Source organism: Patagioenas fasciata, chromosome 9 (genome assembly GCF_037038585.1).
Source record: "Patagioenas fasciata isolate bPatFas1 chromosome 9, bPatFas1.hap1, whole genome shotgun sequence".
NCBI classification, from domain to species: Eukaryota; Metazoa; Chordata; class Aves; order Columbiformes; family Columbidae; genus Patagioenas; species Patagioenas fasciata.
In genome coordinates this window covers 5,430,317-5,453,305 of record NC_092528.1, presented here as the reverse complement: position 1 = coordinate 5,453,305, position 22,989 = coordinate 5,430,317, and the positions used below count along the sequence as shown (strand labels likewise).

Here is a 22,989-nt window from a genome sequence, read left to right as displayed (position 1 = left end):
GGTGCTGTGAGCAGGTGAGCGGCTGAAATGGTTGTAGTAGCTGATGGCAAGGCCAGTTTGAAGGGTGAGCAGCACATACATTTAGACTGGTTGAGTCACGCTTGTAACTCCCGTACACAGAACCAAGTGGAATTTAAACAGCGCTGCCCAACCAGATCAGCTACAAGTTCCTAGCAGTAAAACTACAGTAAACTAGGATGTTAAATTGAATCATTTGCACTAATACAGGGATGAGCAGCAGAATTCACATCTCTACCTGCTGGGCTATTAACCCTCCAGCAGCACGGACCGGGTTGATGGCCAATACAGAGACTAAATCCTGCTCTAACGCTTAGGCTGATTGAACTGATCCACTACCAGGGAGAGGACGGAAATGTTTAAATCAAAATTGTTAATGCATCATCTGCTGCCTTCACTCTACAGGCACACAGCAGCTGGGAGCAGAAACTCCTGTGAAGGTGACACCAAACTTCCAGCAACACCAGAAGATGATGGCCTGCAGAAGTAATTTAAGTCACAGTAGCTTTAGGCTCTTTAACAAGCCAGAAATACCTGGTAAATATTTAAGAAAGCTGAGCTTAGCTCTGTTATTGGGGTTGTGTTAACGCTCAGGTAAAATCTTGTCTGGATGAGCTGTCCTTAACCACAAAAGCATGAAGATGTAATACGAGGTAACTCTTCTTGTGTACAAATCATGAAGGAGAAGTGTCCCGAGTGATTATCCCTCAACAAAAAGGATTGACCAACAGCAGCACAGGGTGCAGCCTCCTGATTCAAGAGGTGCAATCTACCATTCCATGGCAAAACATAAAAAGTGGTTATTGAATTGACTACGCTGAGTTCTGTACCGTTTGCTGCTGCCGAGCTGGGGTTTGGAAGGCTGGCTGGAGGGAGGCACAATGAAAAGCTGTTGGGTAAATAGCTAAACAGGCCTACAGTTTTAAAGGAAATAAGTTTCATTTTCTACCTACCAACGCAAAAACTTTTCAGCCTCTGCCAGGCTCTTTCCCCTCCACCTCAAAAGCAGATGTGGCAGAGTTGCCAGAAAAGCATGTCCTGTCCTGGAAGGGTTTGGGCTGTTTTAGAAGCAGAGAAGTGCTGTGTAGCTTAAAATTCAAGGAGCAGAATTGCTGTGGAAGTGTTTTTTTCCCTTTTCTGCCAGCCTGTCTGCAGGTGCTCACCTCTGGGGCAGGACCTTCAACTCAGCCGTCTCAAGCGGCCTCTTGTCCTATGGGATACACCAAAAGGGAGATAAAGTCACTATTGCACATCACTTAACTTTTGCTCCCACCTGCTTCGCATTGCGCTAAAAGGGTAAAAACTGCCATTGCTGATGGCTTTCCTGGGTACCACCCGCCACCACCCTCCGTTTGTCTGCGGGAACACGAGGACAGGCAAAGATTTTAGATCTGTTTATTCAGATACAAATTGAAAGCAGATGAATGGAGCACAGCCCCACTTCCTCTGCTGCCTCTTCCCCAAACTACCAGAGAGAAGAGGAGGAGCAGGCAGAAAGCAGCAAATAATAATTTAGTGACAGAAGCATCGTGGTTCCCGGTTCAAACCTCTGCTTTTTGGATAGCACAGGGACAGTTAGAGCATCAGTAGGTCAGTCACGGGGGAAATGGGTCATTTCTAGCCAGCTGTCACCACCATTGGGCACAAATACGTTGACTGACAAGTTCCAATCCTAAAGGTACAGAACAAAGCCTTGTCCACAGGTTTGCAACCTGCAGCACGCTCTAAGGAAACTGCTCCCATTGCAGTTTGCGTTCAGGCACAGGTCCCCAGTTCACCTTTCTCTGGGTCCTGTGCAGAGAAGCCCCAGGCAGAGCTATCAGCTTAAAGTAGCTAAAATTTCCAGTATAATCAGACCTTCTCAAGACATTCTGTCTGGCAGAAGGCAAAAGGTGCTGGGAAGCCACTGCTGCACCTCCTGCTTTGGAAAGGGAGTATCTAATAGCTGGAGGAACCACCGAACAACCCACCCAGGACACCTCGAATTTTCTAGCTCATGCTTTTGGTACTGAGAGGATGAATTCCGCAGACGCCGTGCCAGCACACGGGTGCACGCACGAGGCTGGCGGATCTCAGTTGTCCGCTTTCACCTCTCCCAGCTGTGGACTTTTTTCCCCCAGGGTTACGGAATCCAGTTGTCCGCTCGGAGCAGCTTTCCTGAAGATACTCGCTGTAGAGACTAATCCATTCTAGAAGCACAACGTTTTATCGACTCGGTGAGAAAGAGCACACACGTTTTCTATTCTCCTTCCATTCTTTCCACTGTTATTTAAGCAGAGACTGAGATGTTCCTCCCTGGCAGCACGGGCCTGCTCCGCACTCCCAGGCAGCCTTTCGCTTATCAAATTACCAGCCACTTGAAGTCAGGATGCGAGCAAAAGGATTCTGCACCTGCGAGGAAGCGCCAGGTACTGCAAAGCATCACCAGGAGCTGTACTGTAGACTCCAGGGGCTTCCCAGCTGTCCTGTCGAGACATGTCTGTTCATTTGCGCCGTGAGCTGCAGTCGAAGCTGGCCGGTGAGGAGAAAAGCTGCTCAAGGAATTAACTGCACGTTTCACCTGCTAAATGACGGGTGGCTCTAGTGAAGCTTCAGAGGGGATGTCCCTGTGTAAGGAATTCGCGCTCTAACAATTTCTGTGCCTCCCCCGGAAGGCCGACTGACCTGCTGATGTAACGATAGGCTTGGAACTCCTGAGCACCACTGCATCCACTCCCAGCAACTGTTTTCTGCTGAGAAATTCCGACTCCAGCCAGTAAGGCTGTAAAACCCGCTTGGTTCTTCATCCCAACGCAGACAATGCGCGCTCCGCTCAGAGGCTGCACAGAATGCCAGGATGGACGAGAGGTGGGGATGGCAGCAAGCGCCTATGAAAACTGGCAGCCCCAGGCTCTCGCAGGAGCTTCCCTCCCCCCCTTCTCCCCACACGTAACACAAATTTGCAGAGTCAGTTGTTTCCTAGTTGTTTTCAAAGGGACAGGATTTCGAAGTCCTCATCTTCCGAGTCAAAGAACCTTTCCAATCTGTCGGCATCAGAGGAGTCTGCAAGAGAAAAAGAAAGCGTTACCTCCATGGGACACACTGACTGCTCAGCATCAGTTGGGCAGCAGAACTGGGTGTCAGGGGCCCACAGGCTCTAAGACACTCTGTGACACACCCGAGTGAAGGCTCTGAGGAAGGATGAGAAACAGCACATGTGAGGAGCGTGGAAAATAGGCTGGGGAGAATTACAGGATGCGCAGAAGGTGAGACACGTTGCACAGATCACACAGAATCTCACAGAATGTCAGGGACTGGGAGAGACCTGGAAAGCTCATCCAGTGCAATCCCCCCATGGAGCAGGAACACCCAGCTGAGGTTCCACAGGAAGGTGTCCAGGCGGGTTTGAATGTCTGCAGAGAAGGAGACTCCACAACCTCCCTGGGCAGCCTGGGCCAGGCTCTGACACCCTCACCAGGAACAAGTTTCTTCTCAAATTTAAGCAGAACCTCCTGTGTTCCAGTTCGCACCCATTGCCCCTTGTCCTGTCACTGGTTGTCACCAAGGAGAGCCTGGCTCCATCCTCCTGACGCTCCCCCTTTCCATATTGATCCCCAGGAATGAGTCCCCCCTCAGTCTCCTCTTCTCCAGCTCCAGAGCCCCAGCTCCCTCAGCCTTTCCTCACACGGGAGATGCTCCACTCCCTCCAGCATCTTGGTGGCTGCGCTGGACTCTCTCCAGCAGTTCCCTGTCCTTCCGGAGCTGAGGGGCCACAACTGCACACAATATTCCAGGTGTGGTCTCCCCAGGGCAGAGCAGAGGGGCAGGAGAACCTCTCTGACCTACTGACCACCCCCTTCTAACCCACCCCAGCTACCATTGGCCTTCCTGGCCACAAGGGCCCAGTGCTGGCTGGAAGTAAAGCAGAAACCTCCGTTAACTCAGGCTTCACGAAAACACACACTGGCCTTGGCAAAACAGCAACAACTCATGGCTGGGGACACAGAAATGCAAGGCTGCAGCCCCCCCAAACATTTTGTGACAAGCTTTAATCCCCCAGCACCACATGCAAATGCCTAATGTCACTTTTCTTGATGAAAATGCAGCGCCCGTGGGTGCTGGCAGTGCAGTGTCCTCACTGGAGCGGCCCCTTCACTTCAGGTGGCTTTTGTCTGGAAAGCTTTTAATAACATTCCACACAAATTTAGGTTCAATGCTAGCACATCCACTAGAATGAAATTTTAGAGCCCCTATTACACAGAATGTTTAAATTGCTTTGAACTTCATGGTGCTGAGAACATTTAGAAGCAAGTATATTCATTAACATGAACTTCAGCGAAACTACTGCATTTATCCACATTCAAGTTGGAACTGAAGAAATGAGTAAAAGAAAGGAGACTAATAGGGACGTGATGCTAACAGTACAATACAGATCCAGGGATTAAGCTGTGTTGAATTTGGGTTTTTTTGTAATGCTTTTCTGCTATTGTGAGGTAATCAAGTGTTCTTACAGAAAAGGATGGTGAGGTAAGGAAGGCTTTCAAAGTTCACGCTAAGGAGAGCGCAAGGAAGCGGAGGGTGTGGGATGCAGGACACAGCCCAACGCGCGGTGACAGGAGCTGTCAGTGGCTCGTTATCTCCTGCAATGCTTGTGAAGGTGATAAGCAGAGCCTGACAGCCAAGATACTGCCCAGCTCTTGTTCCTTTTTGCACAGGCACAGGGAAGCGATGCCTTACGCTGGAGCTAAGTTTGACCAGCCCTGTCTTTGACCATTTTAATCACCTAGAAAAGCAGTTTTTAGCCTTTTTAATAGGCCTTTTTCATTCCTCCAAGCATCCCTTTACAAATCATAGATTCACATTGCTGTGATAGCTCATTAACTTGTTTTTTTTAGTTCCCCTCAGTCACCATCACCATTTACAGACTCATTCTAAAACTCATCCTGTGGCATTTGCGAACCATTAGCTGAAAGCCAAAGAACTAAATCAGTTGACCCAAGAGCTCCAGATCAAACTGCAGACAGAACAGGGAAATACTAGAAGTCTCTGCAATTCCACACCATTTGCAGAAAGCCAAAGGGACCGGCTCACCCTCTGCGCGGCCTCACCTGGGGTGAGATTCAGGACGTCGGGGTTGGAGAAGTGAGACGGTTGGCGTTCGACCAGTTCGAACATGGGCAGCGCTGCTCTCACCAGGGACAGCTGTGGAGCAAGAGCAGAGCCGTGAGAACCGAAAACTCTGTACTCACCGTGCTCTTCGTCTGTAAGGAGTACAAACGAGCTGTTGGGACCTTACTGCAGCTGAAAATAAATGTTTCTCGAATCTCTGACTTATATCATCAGCGGAATTTCAGAGCTATGTTCTTTTTGGTAGTTTCATAAACTATTTTTGTATGCTTTAAAACGGATAGCGCTGCAGAGAACATGGTCTCTGTGCAGCGGCTTGGAAGCAAGACAATTCCCTTTATTCCTTTCCTGGTGATAGAAACACAAACCTTTTTGATTTGCTGGCACCAGTCGTTAAAGTCCTCCTCTGTGTTGCAGAAAAAGCCCTGAAAAAACAACAAAAAAGAATTTATATACTGTAGATGGAACATTTTAGCCTTAAGGCCTTGTATTAACCCCAAGCAACATGACCAGGGCTGTGAGAAGTTACAACACCCAACTGCCTCACTTTGAAACTCTGGCTTACGCTGCCTTGTTAAACTGAACGCTGCCCGTACGCTTGATGTGACCAGACTATCCACCTGCTGGAATCACCAACGAAACCGTCTGCTCTGCTGCGGGAGGGAAACCAGGCAGAAACAACCCAAATGGAAACAGCAGGCAAATCAAGCCAATTAAATTAAACAGTATTCCCTGAAAATAAAACAGTTTCAGAACAAATATGAGGCCCTGGTTCTTATTTTAAAAATGTTCTTTAAGCTTCAATGATTGTTTGCTGCTACAGTTTTGGTGAATAAAGCTACAGCTAAATGGAAAGCTAAATTATTCAGGAGGTGTTAATGTCTACATCTTATTATTTGCAGTCTGCCAGAGAAAGCAAAAGTAACTACAAATAGCGCTGAGCCAGAAATTGGATTCTTGACCAACAATGTTGCTTCAGCATGCAACGAACTGGTTCATTCTAAAGTGGTCACAGCTGTTGATGACAAGAGGCTTCATATTTGAATACGGCACATCTTTTGGTCCATGTGGAAACACGTTTGAACATTAAATATTTTCTGACACTTCGGAGTTACTATTGCTCTTCCCGTTTTCTTTAGGTCAACATATGGTTCATGGCAATACTGTGCAGGTCTAAAGTCTCTTTACAGGAAGTAGCCTGGGGTGCGACGAGTAACACGCGGTTCACGCTGTTATCAGAATACGGATCCAGGAATGGATTCAGCCCTGCCCAGCAAAAGGCAGGACAATGCCCAAACTAAACCCGAGAGAAGGACACCGCCCCACACAGAATGGCATTTATTTGCCACGCAAGGGGGACTTCCCTGCATCAAACCGCTCTGTGCACAAGGAGCTTCTGTACCGACGTCACCGAAACCCCAGCAGCACTTGCCCAGAGCACAGTGTCCCTGCAGAGCACCCAAAAGGCACCCAAAGGGACAGCTGTGGCACAGAGGAACCCCAAGAGCGCTCCTCTGGGTGATGGAGCAGCAGGAACGCACCACCGCGATGGAGGGGTCGAGCTCGGCGATGCTCATTCTGCAGGGAGGGTGCTGGCAGTGGAAGCTTTCGTCGGGGAGACAGCCGCTGTCGTTGGGCTCCACCGCAGGCTGCGTGGTGTGGGGATCCAGGTAAATGAGCTCCTCACCTGCACAGATGGACAAGGAGACGTGAAGAGGAGAACTGTTCTAAAAAACTCATCCTCTGAGAAGCAAACAGCGAGATACAAGAAGGGTGATGACAGGGCCAGCTCTCTTAACCCCACAGAGGAACCCACGTTCTAGGGACAACTTGCTTTCAGCTGCTTCCCAAATGCTTCTCACCCAGGCAAAGCAGCAGCTGCCCGCTCCATGACAACACCCTGGGCTCAAGGCACAGGCGCCGTGCGGATCCTGGTCCTGCACCTGCGTTCCAGGGTCCTGCAGAGGCCCAAGTCAGCCCCAGAAATCCAAAGCACAACCAGCCTGAGGTCTCAGGCAGAGAGAAAATTAGAGGGAAGGAGGAGAGCAAAAGCACAACTATCTGTAGGGCTCCAGGGAGGGGACAATTAAAGGACAGTTAAATCCAGCCAAGCCCCCGAAGAAAGGTCAGCTCTGAACCTATGAAGCAGCCTCTGCACACGCTTCTTTACAGACAGGATTTAGCATTATGCAGTGGAATTTTACAGCCCGTCCAACAGCCACTGTTCAAAGCTACATCACTCGCAAAGATATTCAGTCCCCAGCAGCCTTCCATGCTTTCAGCAGGAACTCCGCAGCATGCAGCACAGAGCGAGCAGGAGAGCGCCACCGCTCCACTAGCGGTTTTTGAGCTGGGCGGAGATGCTCGGGAAGTCTGTGCGGTACTCTGGGCACTCACCTACATAGCCAATGAAGTAGTGAGCACTGTTTGGTTTCCCTCCGATCACTCCCAGGGACTGGGGCATCATGAAGCAGTGCTGGAAAAGCAATACAGAAAACACACAGCTGACAGACAGTGAGACAGCAAGTGGCCACAAAGGCAAATGTCCAAAAATGCAGCGGGAAAGAAAGACAGGGACACTGAAAATCAGCAACTCCAGCAGCAGAAACAGCCGTTTCTGGTGAGAACTCTGCCAGGAAGGCTGGAGGCCGCAACACAGGGCCCTCGAGAAACACGGAAACAGCTCAAAAACACCTTGAAGTGCTGACAGGAACAGATGGGTGGACCAAATGGAAGGAGCAGCACCACTGCAGGACCCAGACTGGGCAAGTCGGCGTCAAGACACCCTGGCGTTGTCACCAGGCTGCAACAGTGCGCTCGGGGGGGAACCATCATTCAGGAAACAGTTTTAAGTTCCTTTTTGAGCTGCAGTACCCAGGCACCAGCTGCTGGGTTAAGGGAAAGTAACCTCGCGTGAATTTGGGGCTCTCTTAGCAGCTTGGAACTTGCCAGTGTTAGGAGAGTAGGAAAACATGCACCCTGTCTCCTGCATATACTCCGCACACACTGAATTTTGCAGCATCCTGATGCTCCTCTCTGCAACCATCAGCCCCGTTCTGGTCTCAGCCTGCAGTGCAAGCTCCAGCATCAGAGGCATGGGGGGTCTGCGACACTGGAGTCATTAATGGTCAGGTTGCCACCTAGCACAGCACAGTTGTGCCGGACAAATGCTGCAGCAGGTTGGTACCTCTGAACACAAAGAGGGACTGAGGTGAAGCTGTGAAGCGAGATCCTCAAAAAAAGCCAAACATCAAAAACCACAACCCCCCTGAAAAGCCTGACTAAAGCCTGCAGAACCCCATACCCAGACCTCTGACCAGGACTGTCTCTGAACACATTTTTCTTTTGAAAATAGGACAATTCTGAGTATTTTTTGCCCCAAAACCAAATTCCAGAAATGACTTAATTCACAACAGGCTCCTTAAGCATCAGAACACCCAACAATTCAGCTCGGGGTCCCCTACCTTGAGTGTTTCAATATAGGCTTCATTGATCTCTGTGAGCCCGAGGCGGAGAGGAATCAGCAGCACCAACGGTTTCCAGAGTGAGCGCCTATCTCTAACCCCCGCTTCCTCTGGGCACCCGTTGTAGAGTCCGTCCGACTCCACAGCCGGGCACGCTGCGGCTCCGGCACACGGCGCGTTGGACTGGCACAACCGCCCTACAGAAAGGGAACAGGAGCAGAAAGCGTCAGAAATAACCTCTGTTTCTAGACCTCGAGTCTTTCCGTTCGAGCTCTGGTCGACAACTGCTATTTGCTACAAGCCTAAAGCACTTAAAAAGAAAAGCTTAATGAGGTTTAGCGCTGGGATCATGTGCTGTGCGTCCTCCCTGCAGGGTTTCTGGTAGGGCTCAGCATTTCGTGGAGCTTATGCCAAGCTTAGGCCGAAGCGTGTTGTACTCAACAGCCACCATCTGGTGGGCAGTTAAAATGCAAATTCTTCCAGCAGGTGAGTGTTGCTGTGCCAACAAGGCTGAAGGGTTGATTAGGAGGTCAGGCAAGAGTCCTGAATTCAGAGGGAAAAGTCTGGAGTGTTCAACTGCAGGAGTTCCCAGAAGATGTGAAGGCAGTTGAATGGCATGAGGAAAGCGCTACGGCTTAACAGAGGAAATATTAATCTGTAATTAGCACTGTAACAAGATACAAACACGGTGCCTGTCTAGAGTAGTTATAATTTGCCTGAAGTTTACTGCAGCCGTCATAAATTCTATCAGGGATCATGCAGAAGCTACTTCAGAGACCTGACGCTGGATGATCATTAACTCTGCAAGATATGGGGCAGTAAAACTCCTCAGGGCATATTCATGACGCAAGCGTTGTTCTCATTCTACATCCTCATCATACAGGCTTGACAAACACTCAGCCAGGCCATAATGCAACCAGATTATGTAAATTCTGCTACAGAAACTACTCCAAGCCTACCCGTCTCGCTGGCCAATTTCATTATTTGCTGGGTGTGTGAACCAAAAACCCAAACACCAAAGAAACCCACAGCACTTTAATTGCAAAGCCAAGACAATTAGATAAAATGCCAGAGGCTCGTTTAATTAATTCCTGGCCTAAGCTGAATTGCAGGACACTCTAGCAGGTAAGACACCATGTAAACAACCGACCTTCATCACCAGCTCAATACTAAGAGCTTCAAACCCAGCTGAACAAGAACATTACAGCCGAGGTTCATGGAAGATTTTGCAGCTGCTCCCTGCACTGTCCCTCAAGGAGGGACAAGGTGTGCGTGTGTGCATCTCTCATGCACAGATGTATCATAGTTACTCAAAGTCCTGAGAAAAGCGACAGTCATTATTCATAATGATTTATCCTGTTAAAATAATGAAGATCGTGGGGTTTCTTGTTGGCCTGTTCTGATCTGGAATCACCTGCCAAGCCACGGCTGTGGCTGCACGGGGCATCACTGTGGGTTCCCTCGTCAGGCAAAGCCACTGGCTGTGATATCAATGTATTCAACCCCAGTTTAAGCAGCAGGGAGCTCAGCAGAGACTAAACTCACCCTGCTGCTTTGGCAGGCTTTGCAGCACGTTAAGCAAGTTTCCTACATCAGTCTATTCCCTGACAAGCAGCGTGGTGGCACAGCACGGCGGAACCTGCCGAATGCTTCCCAGCTGGATCCAAACCATTTACTGCAAACACGCCGCAACAGATGGGCACAGTGTCGCTCCCACTGCTGCTGTCGGGTACTGGCTTTACTGTTGTACTTTCTCACCACCTTTCTGATGCACAGAATCCAACATCCATCTAAGAGCCCCTTTCTCTTCTAACAGACTGACTCAGAAGGGATAAAGAGGGACATTTTCTTCACTGCTGTAGCAAAAGGTGTTTCCTATGCACCTTAGGCTGAATGATATCAATGACAGAATTTAACAGATGTATGAAACAGCGTTAACTTCTGAATGTTTCACTAGCGACAGATGTTTGGGGCACAAGATGGATAAGGTACCTACAGACACGTAACACACGTGACCTGCTCGTACAGCGACTTTCAGGCTCCGAACGTGACTCACATTTGGGGAAAACAAACAAACACCCTTCACACACACCACGAGCAGTACGGACACGTTACTTGAAGCAGTGTCAGTGCTGATCACAAGCTGCACAGACAAGAGCCTGCAGCGCATCCAAGCCATGCTTCAGTTCTACAAGTGACGTTTTCAGGCTAAAGATGAAAGATAAACCCAATTTCCATCTTCACGCTGGCCTTTGTTTAAGCCAAGGGCATCAGCACATACATTCACAGAACTACGTGTACCTAAGGTTGGACAAGCACTTCTCAATCAGATTTTACGCTTTTTGGCCTCTCAATTGAGACTACCTGTTTAGAGATGTGACTTTGTAAAGAGACTGTCCTGCACTCTAGGGACAAACCGCCTGATTTGGGCTCCATGGCAGCTGCAACGACCCTTACAACAACCTCCCCAGCTCCAGCACTCAGCAGAGTGCTCTACGTGCAGTTTCAGAACATTAACCGGGTGGCAAACACCGTGTGGATTTGTGCTGCGTAAGCGTGCTGCCTCACCGCGCAGCTGAGAGCAAGCGAGGGGACGGCTTGCATGGTCGGGACACACGGAGCTACACTGAGCAGCTCTGGTTACTGCAGCGAGCAGCTTTTGAGCAGCTCTGGTTACTGCAGCGAGCAGCTCTGGTTACCGCAGCACTGCAGCCCGAGTGAGCAGGCTGGGGGTGAACACATAGCTGCTCAGCCTCCAGAGCCATCCTGTTGTCAGGATGCACCAAAAAAGAGGAAGGAAAAGGAGAGGACAAAAAAAAAGAAACAGCCAGCGAGCTGTTTCATTCATCCTTAAAAGAAGATGACAGATCCACTCCAGAGATGGATTCTCTTCTTCTCCCTGCCCCGCCAATTTTGTTCATTTTCCTCTTCAGTGATCCGCTCTGGTTTTCTTACTCTGCCTAATAGCAGAGACGTTCTCACCCTGTTATCACAGAATGTCAGGGGCTGGAAGGGACCTGGAAAGCTCATCCAGTGCAATCCCCCCATGGAGCAGGAACACCCAGCTGAGGTTCCACAGGAAGGTGTCCAGGCGGGTTTGAATGTCTGCAGAGAAGGAGACTCCACAACCTCCCTGGGCAGCCTGGGCCAGGCTCTGACACCCTCACCCCAAACAAGTTTCTTCTCCTATTTAAGTGGAACCTCCTATGTTCCAGTTCGCACCCATTGCCCCTTGTCCTATCACTGGTTGTCACCCAGAAGAGCCTGGCTCCATCCTCCTGACATTCACCCTTTATATATCTGTAAATATTAATGAGTCCCCCCTCAGTCTCCTCTTCTCCAGCTCCAGAGCCCCAGCTCCCTCAGCCTTTCCTCACACAGGAGATGCTCCACTCCCTTCAGCGTCTTGGTGGCTGCACTGGACTCTTACGGACTATCTCTTTATATGAGAGAGGAAGCAGCCATTTACTTCTCACTACCTGCAGCCATCAATAAGTGTGACAATACCTCCCGAACAGCTCCCACCTATCATCTGGAGGCCAGCAGAGCTTCTCTTCAGATCCAGAGGCCATGGTGCCAAGCCACAGGCTTTATTAGATGAAGCAAAAGTCAAACAAAGGGACTTCCTTGCCTTAGAACAGCAATCCTCATCTGGTTTTAGCATGCTTGGCCGCAATTTAAAGACAAAAAATTGATTTGGTGCCCGTTGTGTTGTACTGGTATACACTGCAGCTTTTTTCTTGCTGCCAGAGGATATGCCACATTCTACCTCCACGTGATACTTACGGATTTCTTCCATCACTACCGTGTTGTCCATGGCTATATGGACTGCCAGGGAACTCCATGTATCAAAAGTTGCAAGTTTTCTATAGGAAAATTAAAGATTAAAAAAAAAGGTAAGCAAGGAATAGTTACAACTACAAGACAAAGACAGTGTTCTACCAAAAAGAAACTGGATTATTAGAGACCGGTTTTCATCAGTTATGCTGTAAAGTATGTTTTTAGACACGTATTGGAGTTATAACCCCGCTGTCGCTAGTTATTATGGCCAGAAAAATAAAAAACGTTGCAAATGGGGTCACACCTGGGAATTTGTTACCTACATCTCTCCTGGTCACCTATACCAGAACCTGGGCTAATCCAGCATATGGTCTGACCTGGAAAAGCTGTGTTTAGGCAATCCAAGCCTATCCCAGGTTGCTCCTCGCTCATCTAATCGAAGTGAGGAAAGAATGGTGACAGGAGAGAGAATGTTTCCCAAAATATGGTGTGTCCCAGTTATTAAAGGCAGCCTGTGCTCCAGCACCGCTCTGATCCTCTGCCTGTCACCACGGAACCCAGGCAGCAAATACTAACGCTCTTCTTTGCTAACGGATTAGGAACTTGATGGCTCACTGGCAGCTTTTTGGCAACGACGACACTGCTGCAGAGCATTATGCTCAGTTCTAGAGGCAAGCATAATACTTGTGGGATGTGGAGAGAGATTTCTGGGGGTCGTCCTCAACTTGCAATCTGTTTTCTCTCACATCTGCCAGCATCTGAGTAACAGAAAGCTGCAAGTTTGGGCCCAAGCAGGTTGCCTGCTAAGAGCATTAAAACATACAGTTGCACTTCAATCAGCAGCAGAAACCAGTAAACAAGGAGGTACCACAAACCAAACGGCCCCAGCACGTGGATTGAAAGATATAAAGGGAAAACGCAGCACTTACTTGAGCACTTGTGCAACTGTGTTTGGTCCGTACCACTGACCTATAGATTTCCCCTCTCCAACTCCCATCTGGGCTGCATCGCAAGAGAGAAAATAAATACAAAATAATTTAGCAAATAATTTCACCTACACTGCATCCCTTCCTAATCAGAGTTTGAATTTCTCAGAGAAGAAATATCACTTGGAAGCACTTTGAGTCAGCAGAATCTACCCTTTCATGGGGTATCTTAGTGCAGATGGAAGAGAGAAGCGTGCCAATGGAAGAGAAAACTGGAACAGGCTGCTTCTCTTTTATATGCCAGAGAAGTTCATAGCAAAGCGAGATCCTTCCTTAGTCCACTTTCTTTGCCCAGCAATCTTGTATTAATAATCTTATATTAGTATTAATATTAATAATAATATTAATATTAATAGTAATATTAATATTACAGGGCCCTGGTGAGCACAGCCACCACATGCGCTCCTCTCAGCTAGCGAGGATCCGGAAAGCAATGCCAAATATAACCGAAAGCTTTAGACAAACCTGGAGGTCTTCATGGAGCCAACAAGACAAATCCATCATAATCCATAAAAAACAGTGGTAGTTTTACATCACGGCAAAAAACAAGCAGCATGATACTATGTACCAGCCAACCTGCCGGTTGTTTTTTTAGTTAAGTTAGTGAAATAAGCACGAAGCGATGTTCTACATGCATGGGAAACCCAGACTGAGTATCTTCAGCACCCAGGCTCTTACCTATCTGGTGAATGGAATAGTAGCTGTCTTTTCTGTCAACGAAGGCATTAAGAACGCTGAAGTAATTATCCACCTGCCTCTTCCCTTTTATCCACCTCCAGTCTAAGACAGACAAGGGGATATAACGAAACAAAACATGATTATTTATTAGCAACTAGAGACTGCAAGCTACAAACTCTTCCCTGTGCGTCAATCAGCTGACTTGATTTTCATGTCGCTATCTTATAACGAGGCATCTGAGGCCTTCCCAACACCAGAGGATGAATTTTAAAAGAAAAGCAAGCATTTTCACAGCTGGCACAAAGGAATATCACCCACGGAACAACAAATCAACAAACGACCAGAAAACACAAATTGTACCTCTGTCCCACAGATGGGAAATAGGATTACACTTCCTCATTGACAGGCCTGAGCTACTTATTACAGGAAAAAACAGATGACCTCACTATAAAAATCATCCTACACGAATTCAAAGGACATCAACAATGGTCAAAAACCCCCTCTGGTACAGCTGCTCACAGACAGAGAGCTCAAGGATTCAGGGAGAGGAGACTACACTCAGTGAGGGCTTTGTGACAAAACTGCACTCTAAACAAGAACCAGTCTAAGTCGCTTTAAACTTCAGCCACATAAAAAACCCTTCAAGAAATATCTAGTCTGTGCTTGGCTTCAGTGGCTTTAGCGAGCACATTACAGGGCTCGGCTTTGTCTTAAGGCTTGGATAACTGTATCTGTCCACGCGGAGTTGTAGACAGCAGTGAAACACGGGATTTCCACTGGACTTTGCTCTCAACAGTCCTGAATTTGAGAATACTAAAGAAAAAAGTGACAGACACACAGGGTGAACTGTGGGGGTATCCTGTGCAGGGACAGGAGTTGGACTTGATCCTTGTGGGTCCCTTCCAACGCAGACCATTCTATGATCACCATTCTGTGGAAGCCAGTTTGGGCTGTGCGCTGGTTTACCTCTTCCCAAATGTCTGCAGACCAAGGCCTGAGCAAAGATCATCTGGCCGCACCGCAACATACAGCCCCAGCCGGTGTCAGACGTGGGACCGATTCCTCCTGTAAACCAGGAGAGACAATAAACATGTAATGAACAGTAAAACTGTGCCAAGTGGGAGAAGAAATGAAAGTGCTGTGAGCCTGCACGGGGAGCAGGTTCAGCCAAGAAATCCAGCAGGGAATAAGGATTGCCTTAGCTCCATACCCAAGGCTGAGAAACAAAAATGTAGTTATCGCTGAGTAACCTAATGGCATCCCTTAAAAACCAATCAAATAAAACTTTCCAACACTAACTGAAAGGGGGAAAAAATAAGTCCAAGGGGAATCCAAACAACTCAGCTGGAACTAGAGTTGAATTTCTCAGGAGCACAACAGCCCCTGAGCCCGGGGGCAGCCTCCCGGCCCCTTTCACAGACACGTTTCTACATGGAGGTGCTTGTTACAAGCGACTTCTTGTGATCCTCGTCTGGAGAAGACGACTCATCATGCAAAACAAACCAGTCCCAAGGAGTTCCCACATCGCAGCTGTGACTGGATGAGATTCCAAAGTGAACAACACAGGCCAAAAAAACCCCACAACACAACCAAACAAACCAAAAACCACAAAACACCAGCCAAACAAACCCACCCCAGCAATGAAAACAACACATCCTACATAATATTGGAGAATAAGAATTCTGAAGAGCTTACAGTATTGAGATGTGCAAGCAGAGGGAAGTGGCCAGCAATAAAATGCATGACTGGGAGAAGACTAGAAAAGGTTTAGTGTGCAACATGCAAACTGGATCTATACTGTAAATGGGACACCACTCAGAAAATGGGGTTTGTTTTTGTCCCTCTCCCTTTAATAACTTACACAGAAACCCCAATTGTGTTTGTGAGCCAGAGTTAAATATGTGCTAAGCCTTCAATTTCAAACGCATGTTTAAGTGCAGCTCACAAGCATGAATTTAAAGGAATTAAGCTGCATTAAAGATGTCTCATACCTCGTCAGGCAAAGGGTTTCCCAGTATGGAAAGAACAGAGCAAGCCAGAAGGACCAGCTACCAAGCCAGAAGGACCAGCTGGGGATGATGCTGATGGTGGGGACACAGATGGGGCCTGGAATCCCATTTGCCTACTCTCAGATCTCTCTAATACCAGTAAACCAAACCAAAGCACAGAAGAGATCATGCAGAATATCTTAAGGAACACAAGACACCTGCCTTTGGGTTCACCAGGAAACATTCCCCGTATGACCACAGCTCCTGTGTATAACAGCTGCTTCGGGCACTTAAAAAAACCCCACGCGAACAAAGAAAAACCCCATAGTCTAGAGCAGATGCACAAAGGCAGTGATTTCTGTATCATCTCTCTAGCTTCCACCTCTTTAATCCACTTCAAGCCTAAAACCATCTTATAATAATATTCCACTTGAGAGTTATGTAGGACCTAATGAACTTCAGTACAAAAATCTTCCCCTGTTGCTCAAGGAAAGGAGGTTTCTAGGTAGGCTTCCCAAACTCATTCTTGCGTCCCTTTTAAAATCACTGTTATCCCTCATACCCATAGGGGTTAGAAATCCTCATATTAGACAAACAAGAAGCCTGTGCTACCCATTAAATCTCGGATTCCTACGAACAGAAGTTCATTAATGTTACGCTTATGGGGTAGAGATTGATTTGGTAGAGATAACTGGATTATCATCACTTCCAGGATACAGTTTGACTTGTCTGCAGTACATACCGATAGCAGGGAAGTTCTTCCTGTAGGTGAACCAGAGCCGAGAGGTCACGTCCAACAGGATCTCTTCTTTCTCTGGAAAAATGTCAGTGTTGAAAGGCACACATCAAAACACGGCTAAATCCACCTCCTTCCTACCTTCCCTAACAGCAACAGCCCCAGCCATCACGACACAAGTCCCAGTAACTACTAGAGCAGTCACTTTCTGCACAGAAATGTTCCAGAGTCTGACAGTCCGAATGCTCTGCCAGCAAACAGACACTCGGCAGTGTGCTCGCAAGGCTTGCGGTCACCTTGCTGCTCAGAAAGCAAAGTGCAATGCTAAAAAAGTCCTTTGGAGCGTTACAGCAGGTTGCATCATGCAGGCAAAATACCTGTAAAAACACTGTATTTCCGGCCAAGGATCCAAACGGGTTCTTTGGTCTCAGGGAAGTCTTCATATTCGAACCTGAGAGTGTCATAGGTAAGAGTAGCTAGAAAGAGAAAGAAGAAATCACACACCTTTCATGGCCTTTCCTCATGTTTTAAAAATCATACAAAATTACAGAATCATTGCTGCTGGCACCCAGTAACTTACACACACGGAGCAGTTGGTAAGAAACGGTGCGACCCCCACCACCAGCAGCTCTGGAAGGTGCAGGGGGCTGACACAGCCCCGCTCACTCCTGCTGCTCCACAAGCAGAAAAGCAGAGGGATTTCCAGGTTAGGGTTCTGCCCGGTGCAAAAAATGGTCAAGAAAATGTCGAGGACTTTGGCTGGCAGCTGCATGATGTCCCCAGAACAGGCACCATTGTGCACATCATCACCAATAATATCACCGTCTTTTCTAGCGAGCAGAGTGATTAAAATCCAGAGAACAGAATGTTTGGTGGTGGAACGCTAAAAGCACAAGTCGCATTAAGATGGGAACTAAACCTCACTCTGCAAGTCAGTCCCTCCTCAAGAGGCAGAAGTCGTCACCCATGCTGCAAACAGCCTTCCAGGCCTTACACTAAAATCCAAGAAGATGTGCTCGCTCACACATGACAGACAAACCTTACGTCTATTTTACAGGCTCCCTTCACAGCACGGGATCCATCAGTGCCTCGATATCCATCCTCTTCCAGCACCATGACAGAACAACCCAGCAGCACAGCCTGCCCCGGGATTAAGGCAGCTTAAACTTCCATGCAAAAGGCACAGGTGATGGGGTGGAAAGAAAAGGAGAGTTGTGCTCCACCAGGTGTGTATTTGGAAATCAGGCACTTTAAAGTGTTCTAGGAACCATGGAAATTAACCATCTCAACTTGTAGGTGTTAATTCTTTAACAAACCACCTATAAGATTTAAAGCAGAACTAAGCCAGACTGTTCTGTGTCTGTTACAGTGGTTTACTGAAAACACCCCTCACAGCAAATGCAATAAAACCTGCGGTAACACAGCAAACCTCTTGCATCTCACAAGTAGAAGACGTTCACAGATGAGCTTTCCTCCCAATTAGTCCTCACTTAGCTTTCCAAAGCGTCACCTGGTGCACCAATAAATAGCAACTCGGTCCATTTGATAGCTCCAGAAAGGTTCTATTAGATTTCGGCTCCTAAATCTAATTTTGGATAGACTCTGGACCTAACCCTAGCCCAAAAGATTTAAAGCACATTCCTTGTGTGAATCAGTCTATCGACTGTCTCAGGCACATTTAGGAGAGCACAGGCCACACATTGTCATCCCGTGATGTGACTTCTCAACAGCAAGCAAGGCAAAGCAATTCTGCTTGGACAGAAAAGTTCCAGTAAATTAATTCACCCTTTTCCTCCAACAAACTTTACCAGGGAAATGATGAAATTCTTTACCATACACCAGACAAACTTCACAAACCCTCAGCAGTCCATGCTTTCTGTGACTGCCTTCACTTAATAGCTTGGCTTGCTTCACCCCTTTTCTTGCTCAACATTGGAGATTTCTTTCCAGGGAAGGAAGCAACGTGGCTTCTGCAGATGTTTTCAAGCGTGCATCACTTTCTACTTTCTCCCTTAAGTCTCCCTTTAGGATGAGACATCACAAGTTTATTCTGACAGCTCAAAGGGACGCTAATCGTTAGGGTGTTTTAAAATTCAGTGCATTACCAGATACAATCTTTAAATAAAGACTGAAGTTCTCAGATAGGTCTTAGTGCTCAAAGGAATATTTTGTGGTTTATTTTCTCAGTTCTGAAGCTTGCCACGAATCCAGCTCTCTGTCAAAGGAGCCTCGAATAGCTTAAATAAAATCACTGAAAGAAAGATGATAGAGCAAAACTATTCAGGGAGCTACAAGTGATGTGACGCTGCACGCTGGGGAGGAGACAGACACTCACAGCCCTTCGGCTGAACACCCAACATCTGGGCTCACTGCAAAGGTCCTGCAGGTCCAGCTGCGCATCCGAAAGATGTCGTCAGACATTAGCACACGTGTTGGCTTTTCAAAAGAAAATACCTGCCACCACCTGAAAAGACACAACCGCTAAACGCAGGAGTTCAGGTTTCACCTTCACAGGGAGGAAAATTCAAGTGATTGCTCTGAGTTGGCACCGACAATTTTATATCGGGTCCAATAAACTCTCCACAAAGCTTGAAACGACTCAGTGATTCCTTTACAAATATCTACTTTCATACGCTCTGGCGCTTTTTCAAAACTACATCCATTGTGCTGTTGCCCAGATGAGCTAAATATGAGCCAGTTGGACCCCAAAAATTCAGGCGGGGGTACAAAGAGCACCATGCCTTGCACAGGAGCCTTTCTTTCCCACTTAGAGTGAGAAGCAAAGGGTCTGAAAATAAATAAAACTGGAAATTCCCTAAGCAGAAATCCTACTCGAAGATGCTCCTTTCAGTGCTCCAAAAGTCAAGTGAGATCAGCAAATTTCTCAGGCAGCACTCCAAACCTTCACCTTCAAGAAGCCCTCAATCTATTTTAAATACTGACCTCTGAGCATCTGGGACAGCAGAGCAGCAGCCTCTGCAGAAAATCCAAGTGCACGTCAAATACGATAGTTCCAATTCTTTCAGCACGGTGAATTTACAGTTTAAAAATCAAGAGGTTCAGCCCTGCAAAGCACACCCTTGGAAAGGTGGCCTCGCTTTCCAGGTTTTGAGTGTCTGCAGAGAAGGAGACTCCACAACCTCCCTGGGCAGCCTGGGCCGGGCTCTGACACCCTCACCCCAAAGAAGTTTCTTCTCAAATTTAAGCGGAACCTCCTGTGTTCCAGTTTGCACCCATTGCCCCTTGTCCTGTCACTGGTTGTCACTGAGAAGAGCCTGGCTCCATCCTCCTGACACTCCCCCTTTCCATATTGATCCCCAGGAATGAGTCCCCACTCAGTCTCCTCTTCTCCAGCTCCAGAGCCCCAGCTCCCTCAGCCTTTCCTCACACGGGAGATGCTCCACTCCCTTCAGCATCTTGGTGGCTGCGCTGGACTCTCTGCAGCAGTTCCCTGTCCTTCTGGAACTGAGGGGCCACAACTGGACACAATATTCCAGGTGTGGTCTCCCCAGGGCAGAGCAGAGGGGCAGGAGAACCTCTCTGACCTACTGACCACCCCCTTCTAACCCACCCCAGGTACCATTGGCCTTCCTGGCCACAAGGGCCCAGTGCTGGCTCATGGTCACCCACTGTCCCCAGGACCCCCATGTCCCTTTCCCCTATGCTGCTCTCTAACAGGTCCTTCCCCAACTTATACTGGAACCTGGGGTTGTTCCTGCCCAGCTGCAAGACTCTAAACTTGCCCTTGTTATATTTCATCCTCCCTAGAAAGCCCCAACAGAAAAGGCAAAGCTTTGTAAACACTGCTACAAAAAAAACCACCTACGTTAAACAACCTAGGTAAAGCCGTTTGAACTAATACCACATGAAATATCAGCATTAAGGCTGAACGTTTGAGTTCTCTTCCACTTTTGTGCATGTGGGCAGATCTAATCGGTTATAAGAGACCACATCACAAAAACCTGCTGCGTGTGAAGCACCAGGAACCGACCCTCAACAGCCTCACGTGCCCGCAGAATCAGCGACACTCAACACCGATTCACTGAACTTGAGTAAGTGCAAGGTTATTGAAAAGTGCTAGAGCATCACCTTGACACAGACCAGAAAAACCATCTCAATACATAGAATTAGGGTAGAGAGTGAAATCTTGCCTCTCCTCTTATATTCTTAGTCTCTATAATAAAGAAGCTGAGCTAAAAACATTGTCTGAACTTGTAAGAAGCTTCCACATAAACATGCGCAGAAGCACAGCCCAGCAGCCCTTGACTGGTGATGCCAGTTTGCAAATGTGCTTATGGCAAGATATGAGCTTACGGCACATTCCAAACCTGCCAGCCACTCGCTTTATCCACTTCACCACAGCTCTTTGGTTTTCTATCAACTTTGGGAAACAAACAACAAGTGAAAACGTTGGTGACTCAAAGAGAAACGCAGAAAGTGATCTTCCCTGGGGTTTGCACAGCAAAACAGCCGATGTTCACTCATCAATCATCTTGGTTCCAGTTTGCCCGCACAGCTTTGATGTTTTGTCAAAAAGCTATTTATATAAAATACTGAAGTAGAGATTTGGTGCATCACACAGAAGGAAAAGTGCCACCTCACTTCCCAATTCGCTCCTTGGGCTTCCCCCAGTCTCTTGCAAGGCCTCACTCTCCAACACAGTAGCACTCCACAAGGGCTGAGCCACAGTGTCCCCTTGGGCCTCCAATTAACGCTGCCACGGAACAATGAGAAATGGGGCAGACAATCATCTCCCTCACCTGAGGCAGAGCAGAAAGCAGGAAAGCTACTGGATAGAGAGTATTTCAAAAGAGGCTCAAGAAGAGAAGGTAAATTTGTTGTGTTAGTAAAGCTAATTGCTGAAAAACCCTAGAAAACAGATAACTGGAGAACAGCCTGAACCCTTATTTCTGGCCTTTCCAGAAGAAAGATTAAATCTTTTAGATCCCCTAAGCTTTTTCAAATGAGACAAATCCCAATTATCTAAGCAATAACGAGGAGTTAAGGGACAGCCAAGGAGGAAAGTCAGTCAAGAGGAGAGCAGTGCCTCCTTGGAGGCCCTAAGCAAACAGCTCCAAGTCTGCCAACCAAGTCTTCCCAACTACCTGAACAGTGTGGCTGGAGGTCTCTGCTCCGAAGGCCAGAGACTCCCTTCCTCTTCACGCAGAGGAGAACCAGCCCCACTGTCCCTCACAGCGAGGTTCTCCTTCCCTCCACAAGCCTTGCAACACTCGCACAAAGTGCGAGCAAACACATCTCCCGCTCACGTTGTGTAAATCCACTTGGCTGGAACACGCTTTGTTCACAGGTGCTGGGGACGGGACGCAGCGACAAGCAAGGACACGGCAGGTGGTCGGGACACTATCAGCACTGACAATGGTGGCACTTGCATCAAGGGCAGAAACAAGTCACAACAACAGTCCAGAGGAACAAGAGCTACGGAATCCCTACACAAACACTCCCCCGACGCGGAGGAGGAGCCCCCGCGGCCCAGGAAAGTGTTTGTTACTACAGAGCAACACTTCAGAGAATCACAGAAAGTCAGGGATTGCACGGGACCTCAAAAGAGCACCCAGGCCAATCCCCATCAATCTCTGCGGAGGGTGAATGAAAAGCTGTCACTACACAAGGGCTACAAAGAAGAGAGTCCCACAAACTTTTTCTCCCCCTGAACAAGCCCAAAACCTCTATGCCAAATAGCTTTGCCCTCTTACCCATCGATGCCACAGAAGCAGCCTCAGGACACCGGCCCTGTCACCGCCCGGGCAGCCCCGTCCAGGCCCAACGCTCCTCAGGAACGAGGGCGACAGACGGGTCAGGAAGGGCGGGAGGGCTCTGAGCCGCACCAGCGGTAACGGAGCCACCACCTTCGCCTCAGCGCGCAGGGGAGGCGGCTGCGCCGGGCCCCTCAGGGCCGCACCTCGCAGCGCCGGGGGAGGCCGCGCCGCTCCGGGCCGCCTGGGCCTGCGCCGACCCGGGAAGCCGCAGGCCTCAAACCGGCCGTGGGGCCGGGCCGCGGGTTCCTGAGGGGGAAACCAGCCGCCCGCCCCCCGCGGGAAGGGGCCGCAGCCGCCACCCACCTGCGTCCATGGCGGCGGCCCCGCCGAGGGCTGCGGCCGTCCCAGCGACACACACACCCCGGCGCGTCCCTGCGCGGCTGTCGGCACGAGCGCCGCGCCCGCCCAATGGGAGCAACGCTTGCCGCCGGGCTCCGCGGTGGTTGGCTGTCGGCG

General features: G+C 48.5%; 1 protein-coding gene across 2 annotated transcripts; it reads right to left on the bottom strand.

Annotated features, from left to right (window-relative positions):
• Positions 1-1,397: 1,397 nt before the first annotated feature.
• On the bottom strand, positions 1,398-22,933 carry ATG4B (autophagy related 4B cysteine peptidase). 2 transcript variants are annotated; one of them, XM_065844944.2, is made up of 13 exons: positions 22,837-22,933; positions 17,134-17,232; positions 16,763-16,834; positions 14,999-15,097; positions 14,033-14,134; positions 13,298-13,370; positions 12,375-12,454; positions 8,589-8,785; positions 7,522-7,600; positions 6,666-6,811; positions 5,493-5,549; positions 5,106-5,199; positions 1,398-3,060 (listed from the first exon to the last, which is right to left on the bottom strand). In XM_065844944.2, exons 1-13 carry the CDS (start codon positions 22,844-22,846, stop codon positions 2,987-2,989), a joined length of 1,182 nt encoding a protein of 393 aa, XP_065701016.1. In that variant the 5' UTR covers positions 22,847-22,933; the 3' UTR covers positions 1,398-2,986. The 2 variants fall into 2 exon arrangements, with proteins under 2 accessions (XP_065701016.1, XP_065701017.1); XM_065844945.2 differs by lacking the exon at positions 22,837-22,933 and adding an exon at positions 22,471-22,699.
• Positions 22,934-22,989: the final 56 nt, after the last annotated feature.

Excerpts from the sequence above, each read along its gene's own strand:
- ATG4B (XM_065844944.2), bottom strand. Across the intron at positions 6,812-7,521 it reads CTACTTCATTGGCTATGTAG|GTGAGGAGCTCATTTACCTG; the intron begins GTGAGTGCCCAG and ends CCATCTGTGCAG. Across the intron at positions 3,061-5,105 it reads CGTCCTGAATCTCACCCCAG|ACTCCTCTGATGCCGACAGA; the intron begins GTGAGGCCGCGC and ends TTTCTCTTGCAG.